This window comes from Mirounga angustirostris, unplaced genomic scaffold (genome assembly GCF_029215605.1).
Source record: "Mirounga angustirostris isolate CCGP_5_RB_7025 unplaced genomic scaffold, mMirAng1.0.hap1 SCAF_1, whole genome shotgun sequence".
NCBI classification, from domain to species: Eukaryota; Metazoa; Chordata; class Mammalia; order Carnivora; family Phocidae; genus Mirounga; species Mirounga angustirostris.
In genome coordinates this window covers 211,660,154-211,681,731 of record NW_026991709.1, presented here as the reverse complement: position 1 = coordinate 211,681,731, position 21,578 = coordinate 211,660,154, and the positions used below count along the sequence as shown (strand labels likewise).

Below are 21,578 nucleotides of genomic sequence, written 5' to 3'. Positions count from 1 at the left end.
GTCCTAGGAAGGTCTAATACCCATACGAATCCCAGGGCTGCTGGGATCGGAGGAATGCAGGCGGCCTGGGCCAGAGTGAGGAGGCCGCAAGAAATCAGGCGGCAGCAGAGAGAAACCAGAGCACCCGGCCCCAGGAACGCAGGCGGCGGCCGGGACCGCGCGGGAAAAAGCCCGATGCGGGGGCCGAGGGCTGGGAGGTAAGGAGGGTGTTTTTCGGTAACTAGGCCGCGGTAGGGCGGGGCCACGGCAGTTCCAGCCCCGCCCACTCCACCCAGCCCGGAGTCGGCTGGGGCCGCCAGGGGGCGCTTTAGGAACGCGGAGCCGTCGGGGAGGGGGCGCGGTGGGTTTGGGCGCGCAGGCAGGAGAGGCAACGCGCGCAGGCGGGAGAGGCAACGCGGGAGAGGCAACGCGGGGTCTTGGTACCCAGAGAGCGCCGCGGAGAGCCAGGGGTGGGAATGGGATCCCTCGCAGGGCTCTGAGGCCAGCCTGGGGAGAACTGCCACTTGATGGGGGGCTCTGTGGGCAGCGGGGATCATCAGTCTCAGGGTATCACTTACTGTCTTAGGAGAAAACATTGGGTCTCAGTTCTCTAGAATGGCTTTGTCACGGGGGGCTTCTTTAGCTTTGTGGAAAGAGGACCTGGGGCAGGACTAGGAGGACCCCGCAATCTTCAGTGGGGTAGGAGGAGACTGTGGCCGCTGTGACCGCCGTCTGGGGTCGTGCTGTAACTCTTAATTCCCCGGAGGGGAATCTGGGGGAGGGGCTTCCTGGGGCCCCAGACTTTTGGAAGATGCGCCGTTCGGGTCTCTGGAGTAGGGGTGGGAAACAGCTAATTAGGGGGGCGCTGTGCTGGGGTTCCCTTGAGGGGCTTCCTTGGTGAGGGTACTTCTTGGGCTCCTGCCTTCCGCAAGGGGACCGGGCAGGACCCAGGAGTCTGGCAGCAAAACCAGATCCTCAATAGAGCGTGGGGCGCTGAAGGCCGCGGATACTGGCGTCGGGGGCGCTGTGCCTCTTAACCCAGAAGGGGGCCCTTGGGGAGGGGGCGTCTTGGGGCCCCGGCTTTCCTAAAGGGGCCCGGGGAGATGACCTTCTAGAGGGGGAGCCGTGGCCCCTGCACCCTAGTCACCTGCGCTCCTCCCGCCCCCCTCTCCTTGGGCGGGGGCGGCTCCCGTCCCGGGAAACCCGAGCCACCGCCCCTGGCCCCGCCCCCGGCCCCGCCCCCCGCCCGGAGCCGGCCAAGCCGTCCGCGGCGGGAGCGGCGGAGGCGGCGGGAGAGCGCGCCGTGGAGCCGCTCCGAAAGCCCGGGCCCCTCGCGCCGCAGCCCCGGAGCCCAGCGCCGCGCGCCCAGGCCGCCCGCGCCGTCCGTGCGCCCCCGCGCCCCGCGCCCTCCGAGCCGCCGCCCGTCCAGGGCACCCCCAGCCCCAGCCCCAGCCCGGCCGGGATGGCCGCAGCCCGCGGCTGATCGAGCCCGGGGGGGCCCCATGGGCCGGCCCGCGCCGCGTCCCCCCCGCGGCCGCCCCCTCCGGCCCGGGCCCCCCCGGGCGCCGCGGGCCCAGGCGGCCGGGATGGCGGTCGCGGCGGCAGGGGCAGGGGCTGGGGCCGGCGCGGGCGGCAGGCGCGGCCACCACTGACGGGTAGTCGGGCACCCCGAGCAGGTAAGCAAGGGCAGGCGGGGGACCCGCAGGGGACCGGCGCTGGGGGAGGACCGGCCCCGTGGACGGAGGTTTGGGGGCTTGCGGGGGCTCCGGATAGACCCGTAGCTTCCCTCCTCTAGCCCAGAACCGGCATGTGTATGAAGGTGGGGTCTAGGGGGCGACAGGTCCGCGCACGGCAGGAGGGGAGAGGTGGGCAGGGCGATCTTCCGCGCCTCTCCAAGCCAGGATCTGGCCCGGGTCCTTGTCTGACGGGACGGGCGCGCCTCTGCCTCCTTGGACCCCCAAGTGTGCGTCTGAACAGGGGTGGAAGCGGGGGCAGCCGGAATCCCCTCCCCAGCCTCTAGGAGGGCGAGACCCAGACACCCGCGCTGCCTTGTGGTGTACAAGGGGCTGTGGGGGGCATTCGGATCCGCGGACCCCAGCCGTGGAGCTGCCGTCGCGGCCCAGCTGCGCGCAGAAGTAAACATCTGTCAGTGGCGCGTTCCAGCCGCCGCCGCCTCCGGGGACACGGTGTCCTCCGGTAAGGGCCCGGCTCTCTCGGCTCCGGGAGCCGCCTGTTCAGCCACAAGAGGGCGCGAAACCCATTTTGGGGGGAGGGTAGTCCCTTAAGGGCAAAGAGTAGATTTGAAGGAGAGGGGGCTGTGCCTCCTTGCTTTTTAAAAAAAGGCATCTCTTGCTCAGTCTCAGAATTCTCCCAGAAGGTGGAGTGTGTGGGTTAGGAGTCATTAGGCAGAGGTGGATGCAGACAGTGGGCAGATTTGGGGTGGGACTGGAGAGAGAAATGGTCCCTCCCAGGGGTTGGTGGTACCACCATCCCTTCCCCCAAGAAGCAACAGTATATATTGTGGTGTCACTGGCTGGGCTCTGGGCCTGTGGTTACCTGCAAGTCTGGGACCCCAGCCCAGATCTGGGGAGCAGGGCCAGGGTCCTGGGAGGGGGGTTGCTGGAGGCCAGACCCCTGACTTTCCTCACTCCTGCCTGCCTGCCCTGCCCTCTCTCTGCTCAATCCTTCTCTGTGTGTTCCATGACACTCTTTGTCTGTCTTCAAGTGCCGCAGGCTGAGGAAGCCCCAATGGGGCGTGACTGGTCTAGGCGGATGTCAGTGGAGGGAAGACTCCCAGCTTTGCCAGTGTCCCCCCCCCCACCGCCAGCCCCTTGCCTTGGGGCCCTTTGGACACCCCTCCTCATTCCCGTCATCCTAGGACTCCTGAGGTTCAGAGTTCCAAAGCCACCCTGGGCCTTATAGACCACTCCTAGTGGCAAGTGTTCTAGGGGTACAGGGAAGAAAACAAAACGTCCCCCCTAGTGGCAGGGCACAGTGACTGAAATTCCACCATCAGGGCTTGTCCCTCAGTTTTCGGGAAACAAGCAGAGAATGTAGCTTTCAAGAGTCTGGGGCAGGAGAAGGAATGAGTTTGCAGCCAGGCACAAGGATACAATCAAGAGATTGTTCCCACAAATGTTTGCTGGATGGTGATGGTGTGGTTGACTGTTGGTGTCTGGGCTCATGGGCCTTGTCCTTCAGGGAAGATAGACTTAGACCCAGGGTGGAGCCCAGAGTGAGGAGCAGAGTGTCTACCTCTGGGTAAGACGATCGAAGGAGACTTCCTGGAGGAGGGGCATTGGGGCTGGGGCTGTGAAGGATAAATAGGAGTTTTCTAAGTGGAAAAAGAAAGGGCATTCCAGGTAGCCGGAACTGCACATCCAAAGATCTGGAGGCAGGTAATAACACGACTGGTTTTGGAAAATCCAGAGTGTCTGGGTGAGTGTGGTGGGGGGAGACCGTTCTGAGAGGTTGGCAGAGGGAAAACTGGGCTGGGGCATTCAGGGCCGGATTCCTGGTGGTTAGGGCTGGAAACACAGAGCAGAGAGGAACGGGTCTTTAATGTGTCTGGCATCACTGGGCCCAGCCTTCTTTGCTGAGACTGTAGATTCCTCTGCAAATGCATCTTTCCTGGTCCCCAAGATAGGACAGAGGGGTCTGGGCCTCTGGGGGAAGGCCCACATGGGGAGATGGAGGGCCAGATGGGGTCTACCTCTGCTTAGTAAGCATGAAGTAAGCATGGGGCGGGCCCAGCAGGAGGCTGGTTCTCCCCAGTCTGCAGCTGAGAAAACTGAGACTGGGCAAGCCGGAGGGATCTTTCCTTCATGCCCCTTATATTTCCTAAGCATCAGGCTACTACATGCCAAGCTCTCTGCTAGGATGAAGCACAGGATAAGATGGGCCTGGTGCCTGATACACCTGGGGGTGGGTGAGGGAGTGGAGGAGAGTCTCCCAAGCCAGCCAGTCAGATCTTTGCATGTGTAGTTCTTCCTACCTGGATTGCCCTTTCTGTTCTCACTTATAAAACTCCTACTCATCCTTCACAGCCCCAGCCCCAATGCCCCTCCTCCAGGAAGTCTCCTCCGACCCTTCTTCCCTGAGGTAGACCCTTTGTTCCCCACTCAGGGCCCCACCCTGGGTCCAAGTCTGTCTTCCTTGGAGGACAAGGCCCAGGAGCCCAGTGTGGGGCCACACCATTTACTGTCCAACAAATATTTGTGGGAGGTTATTTTCAGGAGAGGTTACTTTCAGGGGAGGTAACAGCTACAAAGGAAGCCTGAGGGGAGAATGGGGCACTTCAGCAAAGGTATTCAGGAGCAAAAAAAATCTTCCCTTCAAATCCGAGTGAAACCAGGCTTCAGGCTGGTCCTGGAAGAAATCAGACAGGGGGCTCCTGTTTGCAGCAGGGCGGGGTCTAACTTCCCAGTTGGGGAAACCGAGACCCAGAGAGAGCGTGCCTAAAAAGCTCAGTGCACTGGGGACCTGAGGCAGAATTTGAACTTGGGGAGGTAGAAGAGATGACTCAGGTGCCCTGGTCCCCAGGAAACCAATGGTGGGGTTTGAGTCACACCCGAGGTCTGTGCTTCTGCTCCCCCTTCTGTCCCATGGCCAGCCTTGCGTGGTGTCCTCCTGGCTGCTCCCAGAGGATCCCTTGTGCCACCCGCTGGGTCCCACACCAGCTGCTCAGCCATGCCAGGCTTAATTAGGCTGATCCTGTTATCCCACCCCAGGGAGCCCCCTCCTGCCCGCCCCAGACACCTGCAAGGCCAGCCCCAGGCCAGCCTGGCTAGGCAGACCAGCCTGCTAAGGTCAAGGTGAGAATTTTACAGGCCAGCCGCAGAGGGCTGGGCCAGAAATGGTGGGTCTGAAAAGCTGGCGGCCCTGCCCCGCACGCTCCCCAGTCCAGCCTCCCCAAGAACACGCCCTCCCAGCATCAGGTTCAGAGAGAGAGCTCCAGGCACTGGCGGGGTTGGGGAGGGGGGGCTGGGGTGGCGAGGGGATGGAGAGCTGACCCTGCAGGTCATGTGGCCCAATCTCTCCCCTACCTCATCTCCCCACAGTGACCCCCAACTCCGTTTGCTCCTGCAGCTCCCTCCGCCTAGAACCCTCTCTCCAAATCTTCACTTGGTCTCAACTCAAATGCTGCCTCCTCTAAGAAGCCCCCCTGGCCGCTCACCTTAAAAGGTTCCCCTGGTCACTATGAATTCACCTTGTTTTATTTTGTTGTCCTACTGCCAACATCTAAATTACCTTATTTATTTCTTCTTTCTTATCCATCTCCCTGATTGGACAGGGAGCTTGGCAAGGGTGGGGCCCAGATTGGCCATGGTCATCTTGAGTTCCCTGCCTGGCCCAGCACACAGTAAGCACTCAATAAGTGTTGATCTGATGTGTTGGGGGCGGAGCTCAGCCTGGCACACTGGGCTTGCTGCCATGTGGGCACTTTATTTACTTGCTGGTTCTGCTCTGCTGCATCTCTTTGAGAAAACCTCATTTCTGTGGATGTCAGCCCCCCTTTCTCCCAAACGGCAGGACCTATCCTGCCCTTCCGCTGCTCCCCTACCCTCAGCATGACCCTGGCCTCTCTGGACCCAGGGACTGTGGAGGCATTTGAGAGGACAAGTTTGGAGTCAGACCCAGGTGCAACCTCAGCCCGGCCACTTCTTTTCTTTTCTTTTCTTTTCTTTTCTTTTCTTTTCTTTTCCTTTTCCTTTCTTTCTTTTTTTTTTAAGATTTTATTTATTTATATTTAGAGAGAGAGAGAGAGAGCACGTACACGGGAACAAGTGGGGGGGAGGGGCAGAAGGAGAGGGAGAGAGAATCTCAAGCAGACTCCCCGCTGAGTGCAGAGCCTGAGGCAGGGCTCAATCCCACGACCGAGATCATGACCTGAGCTGAAATCAAGAGTCGGACGCTGAACCGACTGTGTGGGGAATAACGACATCTTTTCCAGGGACCGTGGGGACTGTTAAACATGGGGAAAGCACTTAGCACAGTGCTTCACACTAAATAAACGTAATAGCCAACATGGTGGGGGTGTTAATGTTATTACTGTTGTTGTTAGAGAGGCCATATGGTACAGTGATTAAGAACGTGGAGGGGGTACTGGGGCTGGGGCTTTGAGGGATGAGTAGGAGTTCACCTATCTGTTTTCGAATCCCAACTTGGCCACTTACACTCTGTTTGATCTTGAGCAAATAACTTCACCTCTTTGGACCTCGGTTTTTCCACCCACAAAATGGAGATAAAATAGTCCATACCTTGCTATGAGTTACTATGTGTAAAGTGCTTCGAACAGCACTAGTACAGTTGTGCGTCAGTGCTAGTGTTAGTTATTATTATTATTTTTGCTACTGTTATTGTCACGGGGCAGCCAGCACAGTCCTCCCCAAGAGCCACTCTGTCTATACACCCCTCGGCTTCACTCTGGCGAAGACAGACACAGAGCCCCTTCAGACAAGCTCAGAAGCTCAGACTTGATCCTCAGAGTAGCAGGGAGCAGGCGATGGTTCTAGCAACTGGGCAACAGAGAGCTTCTGCGTGGGGAGAAGAAGAGGAAAGGCTGGGCCCCCACCTCTGGCTAGGCCTGGAAGGTTGGCTGGGGGGTGTTTGTGACTGCAGCCCCCTCCCCATGAGGCCCCTGCAGACGCGGCATCAGAACCGGCTGCGCTAGCCAGATGTTCCTGGTTTACCCCCAGATGTGTGTCGCCGGCTCACGGCTGCCCTGGACTCCCCATCTCCACCATGGGGCGGGGCTGGGCCCTGGGGCCTCCCAGGGAGGGGGCACATTTTTGTGGGCTGTGGAATTTGTTTCTTGTTTTGCAGGACCATTGAGTCTTGCCTCGATGGAGGCCAAGTCCTGCCCTTCCTGCGACCTCAGTTTCCCCATCACTGGAACTTCCAGGGGCCATCTAGGGGGAAGGAGAGGAGCAGGGAGCCCCGCGGCTGTCAGCATGGATGGCGGAGGTGGGCCGGCACGTGTGTCTGAGGCCCGGCCCCTGCTGCCACCGGCCAGGCCCTCAGGACTTCACCGAATGAATGAGCTGGCCCCCCAAACGCGGGCAGGGGTGTCCCAGGCAGCTCACTGTGCAGATGGGGAAACTGAGGCTCAGAGAGGGGGAGGAGCTTGCCCCGTGTCATCCAGCAAGGAAGAGGCAGAGCCGGGATTCAAAGGCAGCCATCTAGAACCCCGGTGCTGCGGGATTCAGACATGAGCCCTTCTTCACACGCTCACACCCACATGGGCGCGCGCAACCCCCACAGCTGCCCTCACTGCTTCTCAGCCTGGCTCGCTCTGCCTGTGGGCGGTGCCGACAGCCCCACAAGCCGCCCGTCCAGCTCCTCCAAGTCGTCCCTCGTGTTCCCACGGGGCTGGGTGGCACCCTTCAGGGAGGTCCCCTGTAGGAAGGCCAAGGAGGTGTCCAGGAGTGAGGTGGAGAAGGAGAAGGGTGTACGTGAAGGGAGGCACCACACGGGCAAAAGTATGGAGACCAAGGAGCTGCAGCAAGCTCATACCCCCTTTTTTTTGTTTGTTTTTAAAGATTTTATTTATTTGAAGCATAGAGAGAGCGAGCACAAGCAGGGGGAGCTGCAGCAGAGGGAGAGAGAGAAGCGGGCTTCCTGCCAAGCAGGGAGCCCGACGTGGGGCTCGATCCCAGGACCCTGGGATCATGACCTGAGCCGAAGGCAGACGCTTAACCGACTGAGCCACCGAGGCACCCAAGCTCATACCTTTGTGAACAGAATTCTAGAAGCCTGTCCGTGCCTTGAAAGGACCCAGCCCAGGCTAGCTCTCCAAAATCCCACAGTCCAGAGAAGACAGATTTGGATCCAGATACTATGCCAACAGGGCTGGGTAAGAGGGAGGGACCCGCAGCTGAGAATCCAAGATAGGAAGCTGGAATGGCTTCCTGGAGGAGGGCCTATAGGAGTAGGGCTCTGAAGGATGAGTAGGAGTTTACCAGATGGGGGCAAGCCCCAATTCAAGGCCTCCCTCAGACTAGAGAGATGAGTGGATGGAGGGAAGTGCCCCCTCCCATCCTTCTTCTCTCTGGGAATGAGCACAAAACCGGCGCCTCCCTGAGGCCAGGAGCTCTATGGGAAGGAGGCTGTTGACCTCAAGAACAGGTATGCCTGGCCTCTGTCTCCTGGGAGGCTCCATGGAAAGGTGGAGCCTCAGGGTGTTGCCTGGGCACCAGGATAATGAGCAGAGTTTCTTGGCACTATCAAGGAAGCTTTCAGAAAGACCCACATGCACACACCCTCACCCTGTGTGTTCCTTGGAAGATTGGAAGGGCTTGCCTGGCTGTGTGACTCTGGGTTACTCATCACCCCTCTCTGGGCTTCATCCCAGCCCTGGGCACTCTGTGGCCTCCAGCTAGAAGTGAGGTTCTCCTTGATCCCACTTCCTGCAGTTCAGGCTGTCATGGCCCCCAAGAAAGGAGGGGTCTTCCTTTCCCGGGAAGTGAGGATTCTCCAGGGTCTGGATGTTTTCTGAGAGTTGAGAGGAGACCACTGGCTAAGGCCCTGTCTGGGCAGCACGGGAAACCCCGGAGATGCATGCAGAAGGGGACTGGGCCACGCACCAGTGTGTCCCCGTGTGTGTGAATGTGTGGCCAGGATGTGAGAATGACAGAGGCAAGCAGGTGGCAGGCCCGGCTCGGCCTCAGGCCAAGCACATGAACGAAGCAGGACACGCGGAGCCTGCAGGTGTGTGTCCCTGAGTGTGCACGGGTCCGAGTGCTCAGGGGAGGGCTTGGGAGCGGCATGCCTGCACGGCCATGCCTGTTCTCTAGGCCAGCGTGCCAGAGCCAGTGCGTGTTTTCCGTGAGTGTGAAAACGCTTGTGTGGGAACTCCCAAGTGTGCAAGAGGCTAAGAACACCTGAATGGCTGGGAGTGTGAGAGCTCCAAAGCGGGAAGGCAGGTGGTCTATGCTATGTGAGAGTGCACAAGTGTGAAAACATGCGAGTGTGGGGCAGGGGTGTGTTCAAATATGATAACCTATGAGGGTGGTCCATGTGTGAGCCCAAGTGTGAGCATGTGTGAGCATGCATTACACTAGCAGGTGAACAAGGCTGTCAAACGTGAGTGTGAGGGTAAACACACCTAAGTGTGAAGGTTCAAGCCTGCGAGTGCAGGACACTAGGATGAGTGTGGTAGTGATCAGGTGTGTATTGTGAGAATAGTTGAGTGTGTGATAGTGTTCAAATATGTGAGCGTAATCAGGTTGGAAGTTGTGAGTGTGAACACACTCAAGATAGTTGATTGTATTTGTCTTTCAGTGTAATCATGCTTGAGGGTGTGAATTGTGAAAACTGCTGGGAGTGTGATAATGTTGGGAGTCCGTGTGTGCCAATGACCTCGTGCGTAAGTGTGCTCCTATATGGATGGAAGTGTGAGAACACCCACCCAGGTAGGTGTTTCCAACATGTGTGAAAATGCCCACGGGCGTGGGAAAACCCCTGAGTGTGCGAGCCCCGTCGAGCTGGAGTTGGTGAGTATGAAAACAGGGAGTGTAAGTGGGACAGTGTTAGAGCGTGCAAGCGACAGCGTGTCCCAGGGTGTGGGTCGGGACTGTCTGGGTGTGCAGGGGAGTGAGAGCACCCAAGTGTGTGACCGAGGACAAGAAGGCCGAGTGCGAGTGACTGTGCGCCCCCACGTGTGCTGTGCGTCCGCCTCCCCAGGACCGGGGGCCTCCGGGACCCAGAGACGCGCATGGTGCACCCCGGGCCCCCTCCCCGCGCCATGCGCCACACCCGCAGCACCCCTCTGGGTCAGGTCCTTGCCACAGACAAACCAGTTGGGTGACCCCCTTACTGAAAGGCCCATTGTTAACAGACGCTTATCAGCCGCACCTACTGGGCCCCCTCCACCCTTGGCCCTCTGCTTTCCTGCCCCCCATCAGAGCTCCGGGGGGTCCGCAGCTCCAAGGACACCAGGGGCTCCCGTGGCCAGGCCGTCTCCGGGCCCATCCAGCCTCTCAGCCCCCCGCCCCCATGCGAAGCCCTCAGCAGAAACCCAGGACCAGAGCCTGGCTCGGCGCAGGGGCCTCGTTCCAGCCTAACAGGGAAACCGAGGCACACCCCGGCAGGACGTGTGCAGGGAGGGCTCTGGGCCCCCAAAGCATAAAGTAGGGGCTCCTTTAGAGCCAAGGGGCGGGTTTGGACACCTGACAACTTCGGGGGCTGTCCTCCCCTTGCTGCACAAGCTTGACAATGAGATGTTCTCCCCGCGGCCCCCAAGGCCCTGCGTGACCTGCCCCGCCCCCCCCCCCCCCGGCCTGCCCTCCCCTCCCTCCGCCTCGCTCACTCTGTTCCAGCCTCATGGGCCACCAGTGTTCCTGCAGCACGCCAGGCGCGGTCAAGTGCCCTCCGAGCTGCAGGCTGGCCCGGCTTTCTCTCACGCCCCCGTGTGGGGGAACTCATTCTCTGCCAGCGCCACCAGCAGTCCCCCAAACGGCCCTATCCAAACACCCCCAAGCGGGGCAAGTCCTCAGGGGGACTCCAAGGCTGCCAAGCACAGCGCAGCGCCTGCAGCCGGGTTCGAATCCCAGATGCTTGTCCAGCTGTGACCTTGGATAAGCCCCTACCTGCTTTGTGCCTCACTTTCCCCAGCTGTAAAATGGAGATCATGCTGCCTTCTTCGTGGGTTCCGCACCGGTCTGGTACACAGCAGGCGCTTAATAAACGTCCCCGGCTACTGTCTGGAGGCTGTAGGTTCTGCGCCAGCGCTCCCATGGGAGGGGGTGGGGTGGGGGGAGAGACGGTTCCAGACCCACTGCGCCGAACCCGCCAGTGCGGGGTCCATGCAAAACTGCAATGCAAATCGCACGCAAATGCCGGCTCCGCACAGTGGCCCCCAGCCTGAGCCGCCCGAGGGGCGCGCGTGGGGCCGCCCGGCACCCCACGGCCGAGCCCAGGCGCTGACCGGCATCCAGCGCGGCTTTCAATGCTCTGTGTAAATGTTTACACCGGGCGGACCGCCAACCCCGCGCGGACCGCCACCAGGCTGCCAGGCCCGGGAATGTAAACCCGGGCGGGGGCGCCCGGCGGCGGGAAGGGGCTCTGACTGGGTGAGCGGGAGTGCGCATGCGTTACGAAACACCTACTATGTGCACACAGTGCCCGGGGCTAGGCGGTCCCAGCACTGAGTCACCAGTCCCTCACCGGGAGAAGCTCAGGCCATTGTGGTGGCCCAGAGGGTGCACACCTGCGCCCACCCGGGGCTGGGGAGGAGGAAGGGCGCGAGTAGGAGCAGCCGGAGAAGGCTTCCTGGGGAAGACGCCCGGAGCTGAGACTGAGAGAGGGAGGGGAGTGGGGAAGAGGAGAAGAGAATGTGCTGGGTGGGAGGACCGGCCTGTGCAAAGGCCTGGGGGTGGTGGGTCCAGTGCAGCTTTGATCCATCGATGCCCGCTTCTGGGCATCAGTTTAATCTCTGTCTGGAAACCCAGGCTCAGAGAGGGGCAGGACGTCACTCCAGAGGGCCCCAATATGTTAGGAACACATCAGAGCACATTGTCTTCTCCATGCCCCAGTCCCACAGTGCCCCCTCCTGGGAGTGCCCTCACCTCCTTCCAGGCTCCACTCCAAAATCACTGGGCTCCAGCCACTCCAGCCTCCTGGCTGCATTGGCCAACCTTAGTCCAGCCTCAGGACCTTTGCACTGGCTGTTCCTCCAGCCTGAGATGCCATTCTCTTGTTCCTGGCCGACTTCTATGTTTGGTTAAGGCTCAACTTTCGTCAATCCTCAGGAAAGCACTCTGGGACCCCCAGATGGGGGTGGGTCCCCTGCTACTCCTGGTACAGTGCCCACTCCTTTCTTGGGCAGCATTTTTTCGCAACCTTGTTCACGGGTTCCTTGACGAATCATGTCTACGTTATTACTGATCATTAAGCAGAAGTGGCTGGAAATCAGGGGCCGCACCGTGTCCCCGGTGCCTGGCCCAGCGCCCTGTTCCCGTTTGTTGCCTGACAGACAGACAGACGGAGGCCGTGGGGCTGACCATCGCATGCCCGCAGGCCGAGGATGCAGCGCTGGAAGGCGGCAGCCTTGGCCTCGGTGCTCTGCAGTTCAGTGCTCTCCATCTGGATGTGTCGGGACGGCCTGCTCCTCAGTCACCACCTGGGACCCTCGCTGACCCCACTGCGCCGGCCGCCGCGCACCCTGGACGCCCGGATCGCCCGCCTGGCCCAGTGTAAGCCGGGCCCCGACTTGGGTCAGCTGCCCCAATACAGGGGCGGCCACAACGGTGGAATTTCATGCATGGGCCACAGAGGCTTAATTTGGATGGGGTGAGGAGAGGGTGCAAATCCCCCCAACGGAATGGCAGGGGTGGAAAGCTGTCGTGGTGGGGCGAGGGGTGGAGGGAGATCGCTGGGAGCCAGGGGTCTCTGGGCTCAGCCGTCACAAGGAATTAGGCTCTGGCCCTCAGGGGCCAGGGGTCCAGATGGAGATTAGATCTGGGCATTCTCCCCGGGGGGCTCCCATGCGCAGCACATGGTGTGGGACAGGGAGGCTGGATCCGAGTCCCCACTGACCTGCCCCGTGGACAGGGACCGAGGGGAAGCGGAGACCCCGAGAGACGTAGAAATGGGGAGAGAAACAGAGACAGAGACAGACGGACACAAGTTTGGGAGAGGTGGACGCGGGAAAAGGCCCTGCGGTGGAGATGTGGAAACATCCCCATTCGCGGCCCAACTCCCCACTCCTCCCTGGCGCCAGCCCGCTGCCCCGCCTGTCTGCCCGAGGTAGGGCGCAGGTCCCGACCTCCTGTGCGCGCGCACGTGTCCACGCGGGCACCGCTCCGCCCACCGAGGTGTGGGCGGGGGCGCGGGCGCGGGCGCGGGTGCGGGCGCAGGCGCGGCGCGTGCATGGCGCCCGCGGGGTTGCGCTGCGTGCAGCCTGTGTGCAAGTCCGCGCCCGTCCTGCCGGCCCACACAATCCTCCTTTCTTGTCCTTACAATGGACAAGGGTGGCCTCAGGCACGGGCTCCACTTCCGCCCGCCACTTCCTCCTGCAGGCGGCAAAGTCCTTCCCAAGACACTGGGTTCCAGAAACCCGGTCCCGGGGGGGTGGAGGGGGGGGGGCGGAGAACCTAGTGCTTACAACCTGGGGCACAACACCGACGATGGGATCTCAGTCACCGGGAAGGGTCTCGGTCCCTGGGCGGGTGCTTGCCCACCCTGCATCCTGTGCCTGGGCACAGTCCTGCTAAGGGAAGGGAGTGGTCGCTGATCCCTCCAGTGTCCCAGTGTTAGGCCCTGAGACCAATGCGCTGATGGTGGAATTGCAGGCTTGGGGCAGTGGGAGCGCGGGGGTGGGGATCGGGGTTGGGGGAACTATTGCTGATCTCATCTCTGTGTTCCAGACCCTGTGCAGGTGGCCAGGCCTGCTGGAGGGAGGCAGGGACACATATACCAAGAGATTATTCACTGTTTGTCTGAAATTCAAATTTACTGGGCATCTGTACTTTATCTGGCATCTTCCCCCGCCGCGGCCCCCCCCCCCCGAATTCTGTGTAGATGTATACCTTAGGGGCGGGCACGCTACATGGTGGAATTTTAGGCACCATAAGTGAGGTAGGCTGGAACCTAACCCCCGAGCAGACGGTGCTGGCCACCAAGTCCTGCCCCTGGACTTCAAGAACTGGAAACATGTTGCTCAGTTGATCCCCACTTTCCACTGTCCCAGCCTCAGCCAGAGGGGAACTCTCTGCAAGCCTCCTTGAGCGGATAGGGAAACTGAGGCACAGAGCAGGTCCATCACCTGCCTGAAGTGATACGGGGCTGAAAGTGGCAGAGCAAGACTCACAACTGGGGTTTGTCTGATTCCTGAGACCCCCTGTGGAAACGGACACACCCTCTCCCTCGCGTCTGCCTATAAGCTATTTCTTTTGGGAGCCAAGGGTGCCAGGCTTGGGGGCATGCAGGCGATAAACTCGGGGTCTCCTCTCCCAACCACAAGCATGCCTGCCACTTGTTCAGAGACTAGGAGCCCCTGCCTGCAGTTCCACTCTCAGCGCCACCTGCCACTGGCATGTCTACGAGGCTCTCCCGAGGCTGCAGAGTACTGGGGCAGCCCAGCCGCCTGGGAAATAAATTTAGGCTCCGGGGCCCTGGGAATCTGTGACTCCGGGCACCTCCTGGCAACCGTGGGAGCAGAGCACTGGACGTGGGCCAAACTTGGGCACACGATGGAGGCGGGAACAAGGCTGTTTGGGCTTGTGTCTCTCTGCCACCTGCTGGTACTGTGGCCTTGGGCCAGTCTCTGCCCTAATGGATGCCTGTTGTCTCACCTGTAACACGGGGGAGGCCGTGACATTCCCTGCTGCCTCCCCCCACCGTCCTCACATGCGGGCCTCCGTGCCTGCTGGTGTTATCCTCCGCGCGTTCTGAACAGCCCAAACACCCCGATTTGGTAGTGTGCGTGGAGAAACTGAGTCCCAGCGTGCGGCGGAGCAGGAGGGATAAGGTGGGGGGCGTTGGGTGGGGCCCCCAAAGAGTGAGCCAGAGACTCTTTATCAGCTCAACCAACGAGTGAGTGCTTGAAGCATGGGATGCAGCTCCCCAACACTGGTCACAGAAGGGGTGCCAGTTACCAGGGGCATCCCAGCCTAGGGGTGGGGCCAGCTGGGGGCCCACGGGGACAGGGAGCCCCAGCTGAGCCCTCCCTTCCTTTTCTGCAAAGAGGTGGGAGCAGCTCAGCGAAAGCAGAACAAAGGGTCAGGGCCCACGGAGAATGTGGGCGTGGGGATGACCAGAGGGAGTGAGACCCCGGGGCGAGCCCAGCTCAACGTGGGGCAGGCTGGAAAGCGCTCCAGGGCACCGGCAAGGAGGAGCCAGGTTCTGAGCGTCCACCACAGCGGTAGGGTCCAGAGAGGGCTGTTGGGAGTCCTGGGGCTCCAGCGCGGGGGCTCTGCACAGGCACCCCCCACGGCGCCCAGAGAGGGAACACGCTTGGGAATGTAGCAGGGAGTTGAGAAGCCGCCTCGGGAGGGTGCGCTACCAAGGGGCTGTTTTCCGAGGGGAACAGCGGGGGTCGGGGACTCGCCCCCAGTCACCCACCGACCCACCCGGTTCTCTCTCTCTCTCTCTCCTCGCAGATCGTGCACTGCTGCAGGGCGCCCCGGACGCGGTGGAGCTGCGCCAGCTGACGCCCTGGGCCGGCAGGCCCCCGCGTCCGCGCCGTCGGGCGGGGCTCCGGCGGAGGCGCGCGCGCGCGCGAGCGGGGACGCGGCCGTGCGGGCTGCGCGAGCTGGAAGTGCGCGTGAGCGAGCTGGGCTTGGGCTACGCGTCCGACGAGACGGTGCTGTTCCGCTACTGCGCAGGCGCCTGCGAAGCGGCTGCGCGCGTCTACGACCTGGGGCTGCGGCGGCTTCGCCAGCGGCGGCGCGTTCGGCGGGAGCGGGTGCGCGCGCAGCCCTGCTGCCGCCCGACGGCCTACGAGGACGAGGTGTCCTTCCTGGACGCGCACAGCCGCTACCACACGGTCCACGAGCTGTCGGCGCGCGAGTGTGCCTGCGTCTGACCCTACCTCAGGGGCCCGGCGAGACGGCGGCCACGGCCCCCGCGCCGCGGCGCCCACCGTCCCGCCTGGCAAGGCCCGCGGCGGACAGACTGCGCGTGCGCAGGAGGTGCCGCCCCGGCCTCGGGACTCTCCAGTAGCTGCACGGAGATAAAGAGTGGAAAATGGATCCTGGGTCGTGATTCCGCGTTCCGGGGGTGCCTACCTCTCGGAGGGACCCGAGCCTGTGTGGGGTGGGGGCGCCAGCCGCACTGGGCGGGGGGGGGGGGACGGGGCGGGGACCACGTGCTGGGCGCAGAGAGGGTCCTTTTCCCGTGGTCCACGAAGGAAAGCGGTGTGAGTGGGAGGAATGTCGGCAGGGGCCGTCCTTCCCACTTTCTTGCAGGTCCCTGTACCCCTTCCTGCCGCGTGCCACGGCCACCTCCCATGAGGTGGGATGGGATGGGAAGAGGGAGCCAAATGCAGATGAGGAGTCTGAGGTCCAGGTGGACCCAGGCCTCCCTCCCCCAAAGGGCCTCCTCAGGCCCCGTCCACCCCCGCCGAGCCACTATCTCCTTTCAGTAGCTAAAAATATATGTGCGCTGCCCAGCTCCCTGTGGGGATAGGTCTGGGGCGGGCGCCAGCCCTGTCCAGCCCGAAAGCGGCGCCTGCTGGGGCAGAGCTGGGTCCTCAGGGACCTAGGTCCTGGGCGCATAAAATCCCTGGCCCGAGCTCCTGGGGGGATTTACGACGCGTCTCCGCGGAGGACAGAAAAAGCGGTGTCACCTTGATGCCTGGCAGGCCCAGGACAGCGCAGGGGGTTGGGTTCTCAGACCCTGGGGAGAGGTCTGCACATCCCAGGGTCTGAGGAGGGGCAGGGCGGGGGGCCGCTGCCCTGCCCCCAGGCTGACACCCTGGAGACCAGTGGGTATGGACCCTCCCCTCCTGCACCTCAGAGTGGGGTTCTCGAGGGTGCAAGCCCCTCTCACCCCAGACAGCTTTCCTGAGGGCGTGGTCCCCTCTCTTCTTCTCTCACCCCCAACTCCACAAGGGCTCCCACGGAAAGAGCCCCTTCTCTCCTTCACTGTTCCCCTAGACTGGCCCTCTCCCCTCTTTCCCACACATCTGAGCTCAGGGCCACCATCTAAACACCATGGCCCTCCCAGCCCTAGTCCCCATCCCGACGCTGGAGGGCCCAGATCAGCGGCTGTCCCAGAAAGGATCATCCAGCCCAGCAGAAACACCCCCTGTTCCCTGGTCCCCGGCTGCAGCTGGAGACACTTGAGGCAGCTAACAGGCAGGACTTCCCCGGAGTCCTGAGAGCAGGGCTGGGCAGCCAGGGTCCAGCCCACGGGTGGTCTGCTTGTTAGGAAGTTTCAGGGCTGAGGCCATCTGGGGTCCCCACCCCCCCAGTCTTCTGAGGTTTGGGGTAGGGGATTCCTCCTCTGTTTGGGCTGACTCAGCCCAGCCGTGGCAGGGAAGCCGTTGTCCCCTTCTCCTTGGGGCAGAAGCCAAGCCTCAGTTTCCCCATCCCAGATAGCCCTGAGCCACGGAGGCGGAAGTTGTTCGGCCCACACCTGGGAAAATTGATCTTGGAGCCCAGGTCTGTGGTCCCTGAAGCCTGACTATGTGCGTGTGTGTGTGTGTGTGTGTTGCGCACCCTCTCATGTGCAACACCACGTGGTGTTTGGCCACACCCAGTGGGATCTCTCGCCAGGGGTCTCCAAGCCCCCGTGGTCAGCACTTGTCACACACAGTCTCAGGGCTACACGTGCTGGGCACCCCACTCTGCCCTCCTCCCCTTCCTTCGTGGGCAGTTCCTGCCCTCCCTCTACACTTGTCCCAGCCCTGCCCCCCATGGACCCCCAGACAGCCTGGTCCCCACTCCCACCCACTGTGGGGCTTGGCCTCCAGGGTTTTTCCACCTCTTGACATTGGCACCCAGGCCATTCTTGGTTTTGGGGGGCCTACCTGGGCCTGTGGGCTGTTGAACAGCATCTCTGGCCCCCACCCACTGGATGCTCTCAGCCCATCTCCAGCTGTGCCAACCACCAGCCTCCCAAGCCTTTGCCGAGTGTGCCCGGGCAGGCAGACCGCTGTTCTAAAATCAGGGAGAAGACATGGGTTTTCCTCGGAGCATTCCCATCCAGAGAATGGTGTCAGTATTGTCCCTCTGCGTACCCCGCGGGCAGTTAGCAACAGGAACGAAACCACAAGCAAATCGGGCAGACCCCTCACCAGTGAGCGGGACCCCAAGGGGAGTTTTAGTGGGTGAGGGGTGCAGCAGGTGACACCCCAGTTCAGTGGGGCTCCTAGCAAGTGTGTCCCAGTGAGGCTAGATGACCTGTTTCAGATCCCCAGCAGGTGACGTCCCCAACCGCCGAGGTTCCCAGAAGGTGAGGCCCCTCAGGCGGTGAGGCCCCTGGCAGCTAAGGGCCCTAGAGCCGATGTCCTGGCAGCATAGTGAGGGTGGGTGAAGTCCCAGGTAAATGCGATCCCAGCAGGTGAGATTCCCAGCAGGTGAGGACGCCCCTCCTGTAGCTGGTGAGTCCCCAGGCAGGCGAGGTCCCCAGTAACCGAGTCCCCAGCAGGTGAGACCCCCGGAGGTGAGGCTCCTGGGAGGTAGGATCCCTTAGAGCTGATCTCCTGGCCACACAGGTGCTCAGTAGGTGAAGCCCCAGCTCAGTGAGCTCCCCAGCAATCAGTGAGCCACCACCCTGGCAGTGAGGTCCCCAGCAGGTGTGTCTGGAGCAGCCCCCGCCCCAGGCTGGCCAGCTCACGTGAACCAGGAGGCTGTGCTGGCACCGTCTGGTAGGGGGACTCCTGTTGCAGTCGCCAGCAGGCTTTGCAGAACGTCAGGGCCCAGCGGAAGGATCGAGGCCGCAGGGTCTCCCGCGAGCGGAAGTAGCCGAGGTAGAGGGCATGAGCCTTGTCCAGGGGCAGCAGGGACTGGGCCAGTTCCTCGGGGCTCTGGAAGTCGTTGACGTGGATGAAGGCGTCAGGAGGCAGGAATTTCTCGTGGTTCCTCCTGCTCGGACCCAGCACCACGGTACGGCGCAGGCCTCCAGGAGGCCTCCTCCAGCAGGATCTGCATGGACAGCTTCTCCGTGACGTAGTCAGGCTGCAGGGAGTTCTCGAAAACTAGGTAAAACTTGTGGAGAGAGTGGGGAGAGGGGCGACAGTGGAGAGAGCATCACTGATGAGAAACACGACAGCCCCCGCCTGCGGCCACACCTAGGTTTCCAACAGGACATTCGTGAGCCCTGGGGTCGGCACTGTTGTTTTTTGGCAGTTTACAGATGAGCACGCTGGGGCCACGTGACTCGGCGGGAGACAGGGCCGAGCTGGAATCGCAGCCCCAGAGCCCAGGCTCCCCAGCCGCCAGGCGGCACAGCCCCTGTATCTGGGGAGGGGTCTCCAGGGGGCTGCGGTAGGTCCCAAGGCTCTCAGCTCCCACCTTGACCCTGCCCCTCCCAGCCTTCCCCAGACGTCCCCCGTGCCCTGGAGTGAGGCTTTGACCCCGGCTAGAGCCGTTGTGATCCGGAACCTAAAGTCTCCCTCTCTGACCTAACCCCGAGCTCCTCTGCCGCTTTGCAGGTGGAGCTCCGCACACAGCAGGCACCATCCCCCGGGGCTTTCTGCAGTCGGGGAAAGGCTCTGTCTCTGCACCATCCGATTCGGCCGCCACTGCCCTGTAAGGCCATGGAGTCCTTGCAATGTGGCGTTTGCGTCTGAGAATCAGCGTTTTTTATGCTCATTTAAATTTAAAAACTGATACTCTCTTCTCTGAATCAAAAGCAACTTCAAAAATAGAAAGTAGGGCACCCGGTGGCTCAGTCGGCAGAGCGTGCGTCTCTTGATGTCGGGGTTGTGAGTTCGAGCCCCACGTTGGGTGCAGAGATGACTTAAAGTCTTTTTTTTTTTTTAATGTTTTATTTATTTATTCATGAGAGTCAGAGAGAGAGAGAAAGAGGCGGAGGCAGAGGGAGAAGCAGGCTCCCCGCCTAGCAGGGAGCCCGATGTGGGACTCGATCCCAGGACCCTGGGAACACGACCCGAGCCGAAGGCAGACGCTCAACCATCTGAGCCACCCAGGCGCCCGACCTAAAGTCTTTAAATAAAAAGAAAGATCAAACAGGACCAAAAGCAACCTCAGATAGTCAATTCAATGATTGCAAACCTTCGAAGTATATTTGGAACATCCTGGATGTGCAAATCTGCTTCTTCAACTGTTCATCTTATGGAGTCCAAATGCAGATCAAGGATCGTTGATGAAAACCGAGTGTCCAAATTTGAGGCATACCAAGTGTAACAGACACACCAGATTTCCAAGGTGTACAAAGAAACAGTGTAAATAACAATAATTTTTATATCCTTTACTCATGGAAATAATACTGGTTAGAATCCAGTGGGTTGAAGACAGCCTTATTAAAATTAATTTCACTGTTGTTTTGCATTTCTGAAAATGTGGCTACTGAAAAATATTAAGTATATGTGTGACCTGTTACATTTCTATCAAAAGTCTAGGCTACTCTAGAGTTTCTAAGAAAGGAAAACTGGTGGGCATCATAATTTAAAAGGAACCCACCTTCTCTAGAGGGATTGGCCCAAATGCCAGGGACGTGCCTACCAGGGTGTTTTGTACCAGCTCCATGTCCATCAATGTGGGGCTGGTCAAATTGGGGTCTTTTGCTACAATAAAATACTAGGCAGCTGTGAAGAGTGAATAAAGGCACTGATTCAAGTCCAGAAATAAACCCATGATTATATGGGCAATTAATCTTCCACAAAGGAGGCCAGAAACCACAATGGGGAGAAAGGGAGTCTCTTCCTCATTTGGTGTTGGGAAAACTGAACAGCTACATGCAAAAGAAAGAAACTGGACCACATTCTTACAGTATGCCCCAAAATAAACTCAAAATGGATTAAAGACCTAAATGTGAGACCTGAAACTATAAAAATCCTAGAAGAAAGCACAGGCAGTAATGTCTCTGACATCAGCCATAGCAACGTTTTTCTAGATAGGTCTCCCGAGGCAAGGGAAACAAAAGTAAAAATAAACTATTGGGACTACATCAAAATAAAAAGCTTCTGTACAGTGAAGGAAGCAAGCAACAAAACTAAAAGACACGTACAGAATGGGAGAAGATATTTGCAAGTGACATAGCTGCTTGGGGGTTCATATCCAGAATATATAAGGAACTAACACAAAACAACACCAAAACCCCAAACTAACAAAAAACAATCCACTTAAAAATGGGCAGAAGACATGAACAGACATTTCTTCAAAGAAGACATCCAGATGGCCAACAGACACATGAAAAAAATGCTCGACGTCCCTCATCATCAGGGAAGTGCAAATGAAAACCACGATGAGATATCACCTCACACCTGTCAGAACGGCTAAAACCAACAACACAAGAAACAGCAAGCGTTGGCAAGGATGCGGAGAAAGGGGAACCCTTATGCACTGTTGGTGGGAATGCAAACGGGTGTAGCCCCTCTGGAAAACAGTATGGAGGTTCCTCAAAAAATTAAAAATGGAAGTACCATATGATTCTTTGGTGTTTACCCAAGGAATACGAACACACTAATTCAAAAAGATATGTGCACCATTATGTTTATTGCAACATTATTCGCAATAGCCGAATGATGGAAGCAGCCCAAGTGTCCATTGATCGATGAATGGATAAAGAAGATGTGGTGCGTATATACAGTGGAATATATTCAGCCATAAAAAAGAACGAAATGTGGCCATTTGCAACAACATGGACGGATCTAGAGGGTATTATGCTAAGTGAAATCAGTCACGCAGAGAGAGACAGATACTCTATGATTTCACTCACTCAGATGTGGAATTTAGGACACAAAACAAATAAAAAGAGAGACAAACAAAGAAACAGACTCTTAACTACAGAGAACACACTGGTGGTTACCAGAGGGGAGGAGGGTGGGGGGATAGGGGAGTTAGGGGATTGGGATCCTAATGCCCAGAAATGTACAGAATTGTCGAATGACTATATTGTATACCTGAAACTAATATAATGCTGTATGTTAATTATCCTGGAATTTTTAAAAATCCACTTATTCACGTGTA

General features: G+C 59.5%; 1 protein-coding gene across 1 annotated transcript; it reads left to right on the top strand.

Annotated features, from left to right (window-relative positions):
- The first annotated feature begins 1,518 nt into the window (after window positions 1-1,518).
- On the top strand, window positions 1,519-16,071 carry LOC123841602 (neurturin). Its single transcript, XM_064576863.1, has 3 exons — window positions 1,519-1,655; window positions 11,954-12,173; window positions 15,081-16,071. The coding sequence occupies exons 2-3, from the start codon at window positions 12,005-12,007 to the stop codon at window positions 15,503-15,505; spliced, it is 594 nt and encodes a 197-aa protein (XP_064432933.1). The 5' UTR covers window positions 1,519-1,655; window positions 11,954-12,004; the 3' UTR covers window positions 15,506-16,071.
- Window positions 16,072-21,578: the final 5,507 nt, after the last annotated feature.

Excerpts from the sequence above, each read along its gene's own strand:
- LOC123841602 (XM_064576863.1), top strand. The coding sequence starts at position 12,005 with ATGCAGCGCTGGAAGGCGGCAGCCTTGGCCTCGGTGCTCTGCAGTTCA. Across the intron at positions 12,174-15,080 it reads GATCGCCCGCCTGGCCCAGT|ATCGTGCACTGCTGCAGGGC; the intron begins GTAAGCCGGGCC and ends CTCTCCTCGCAG.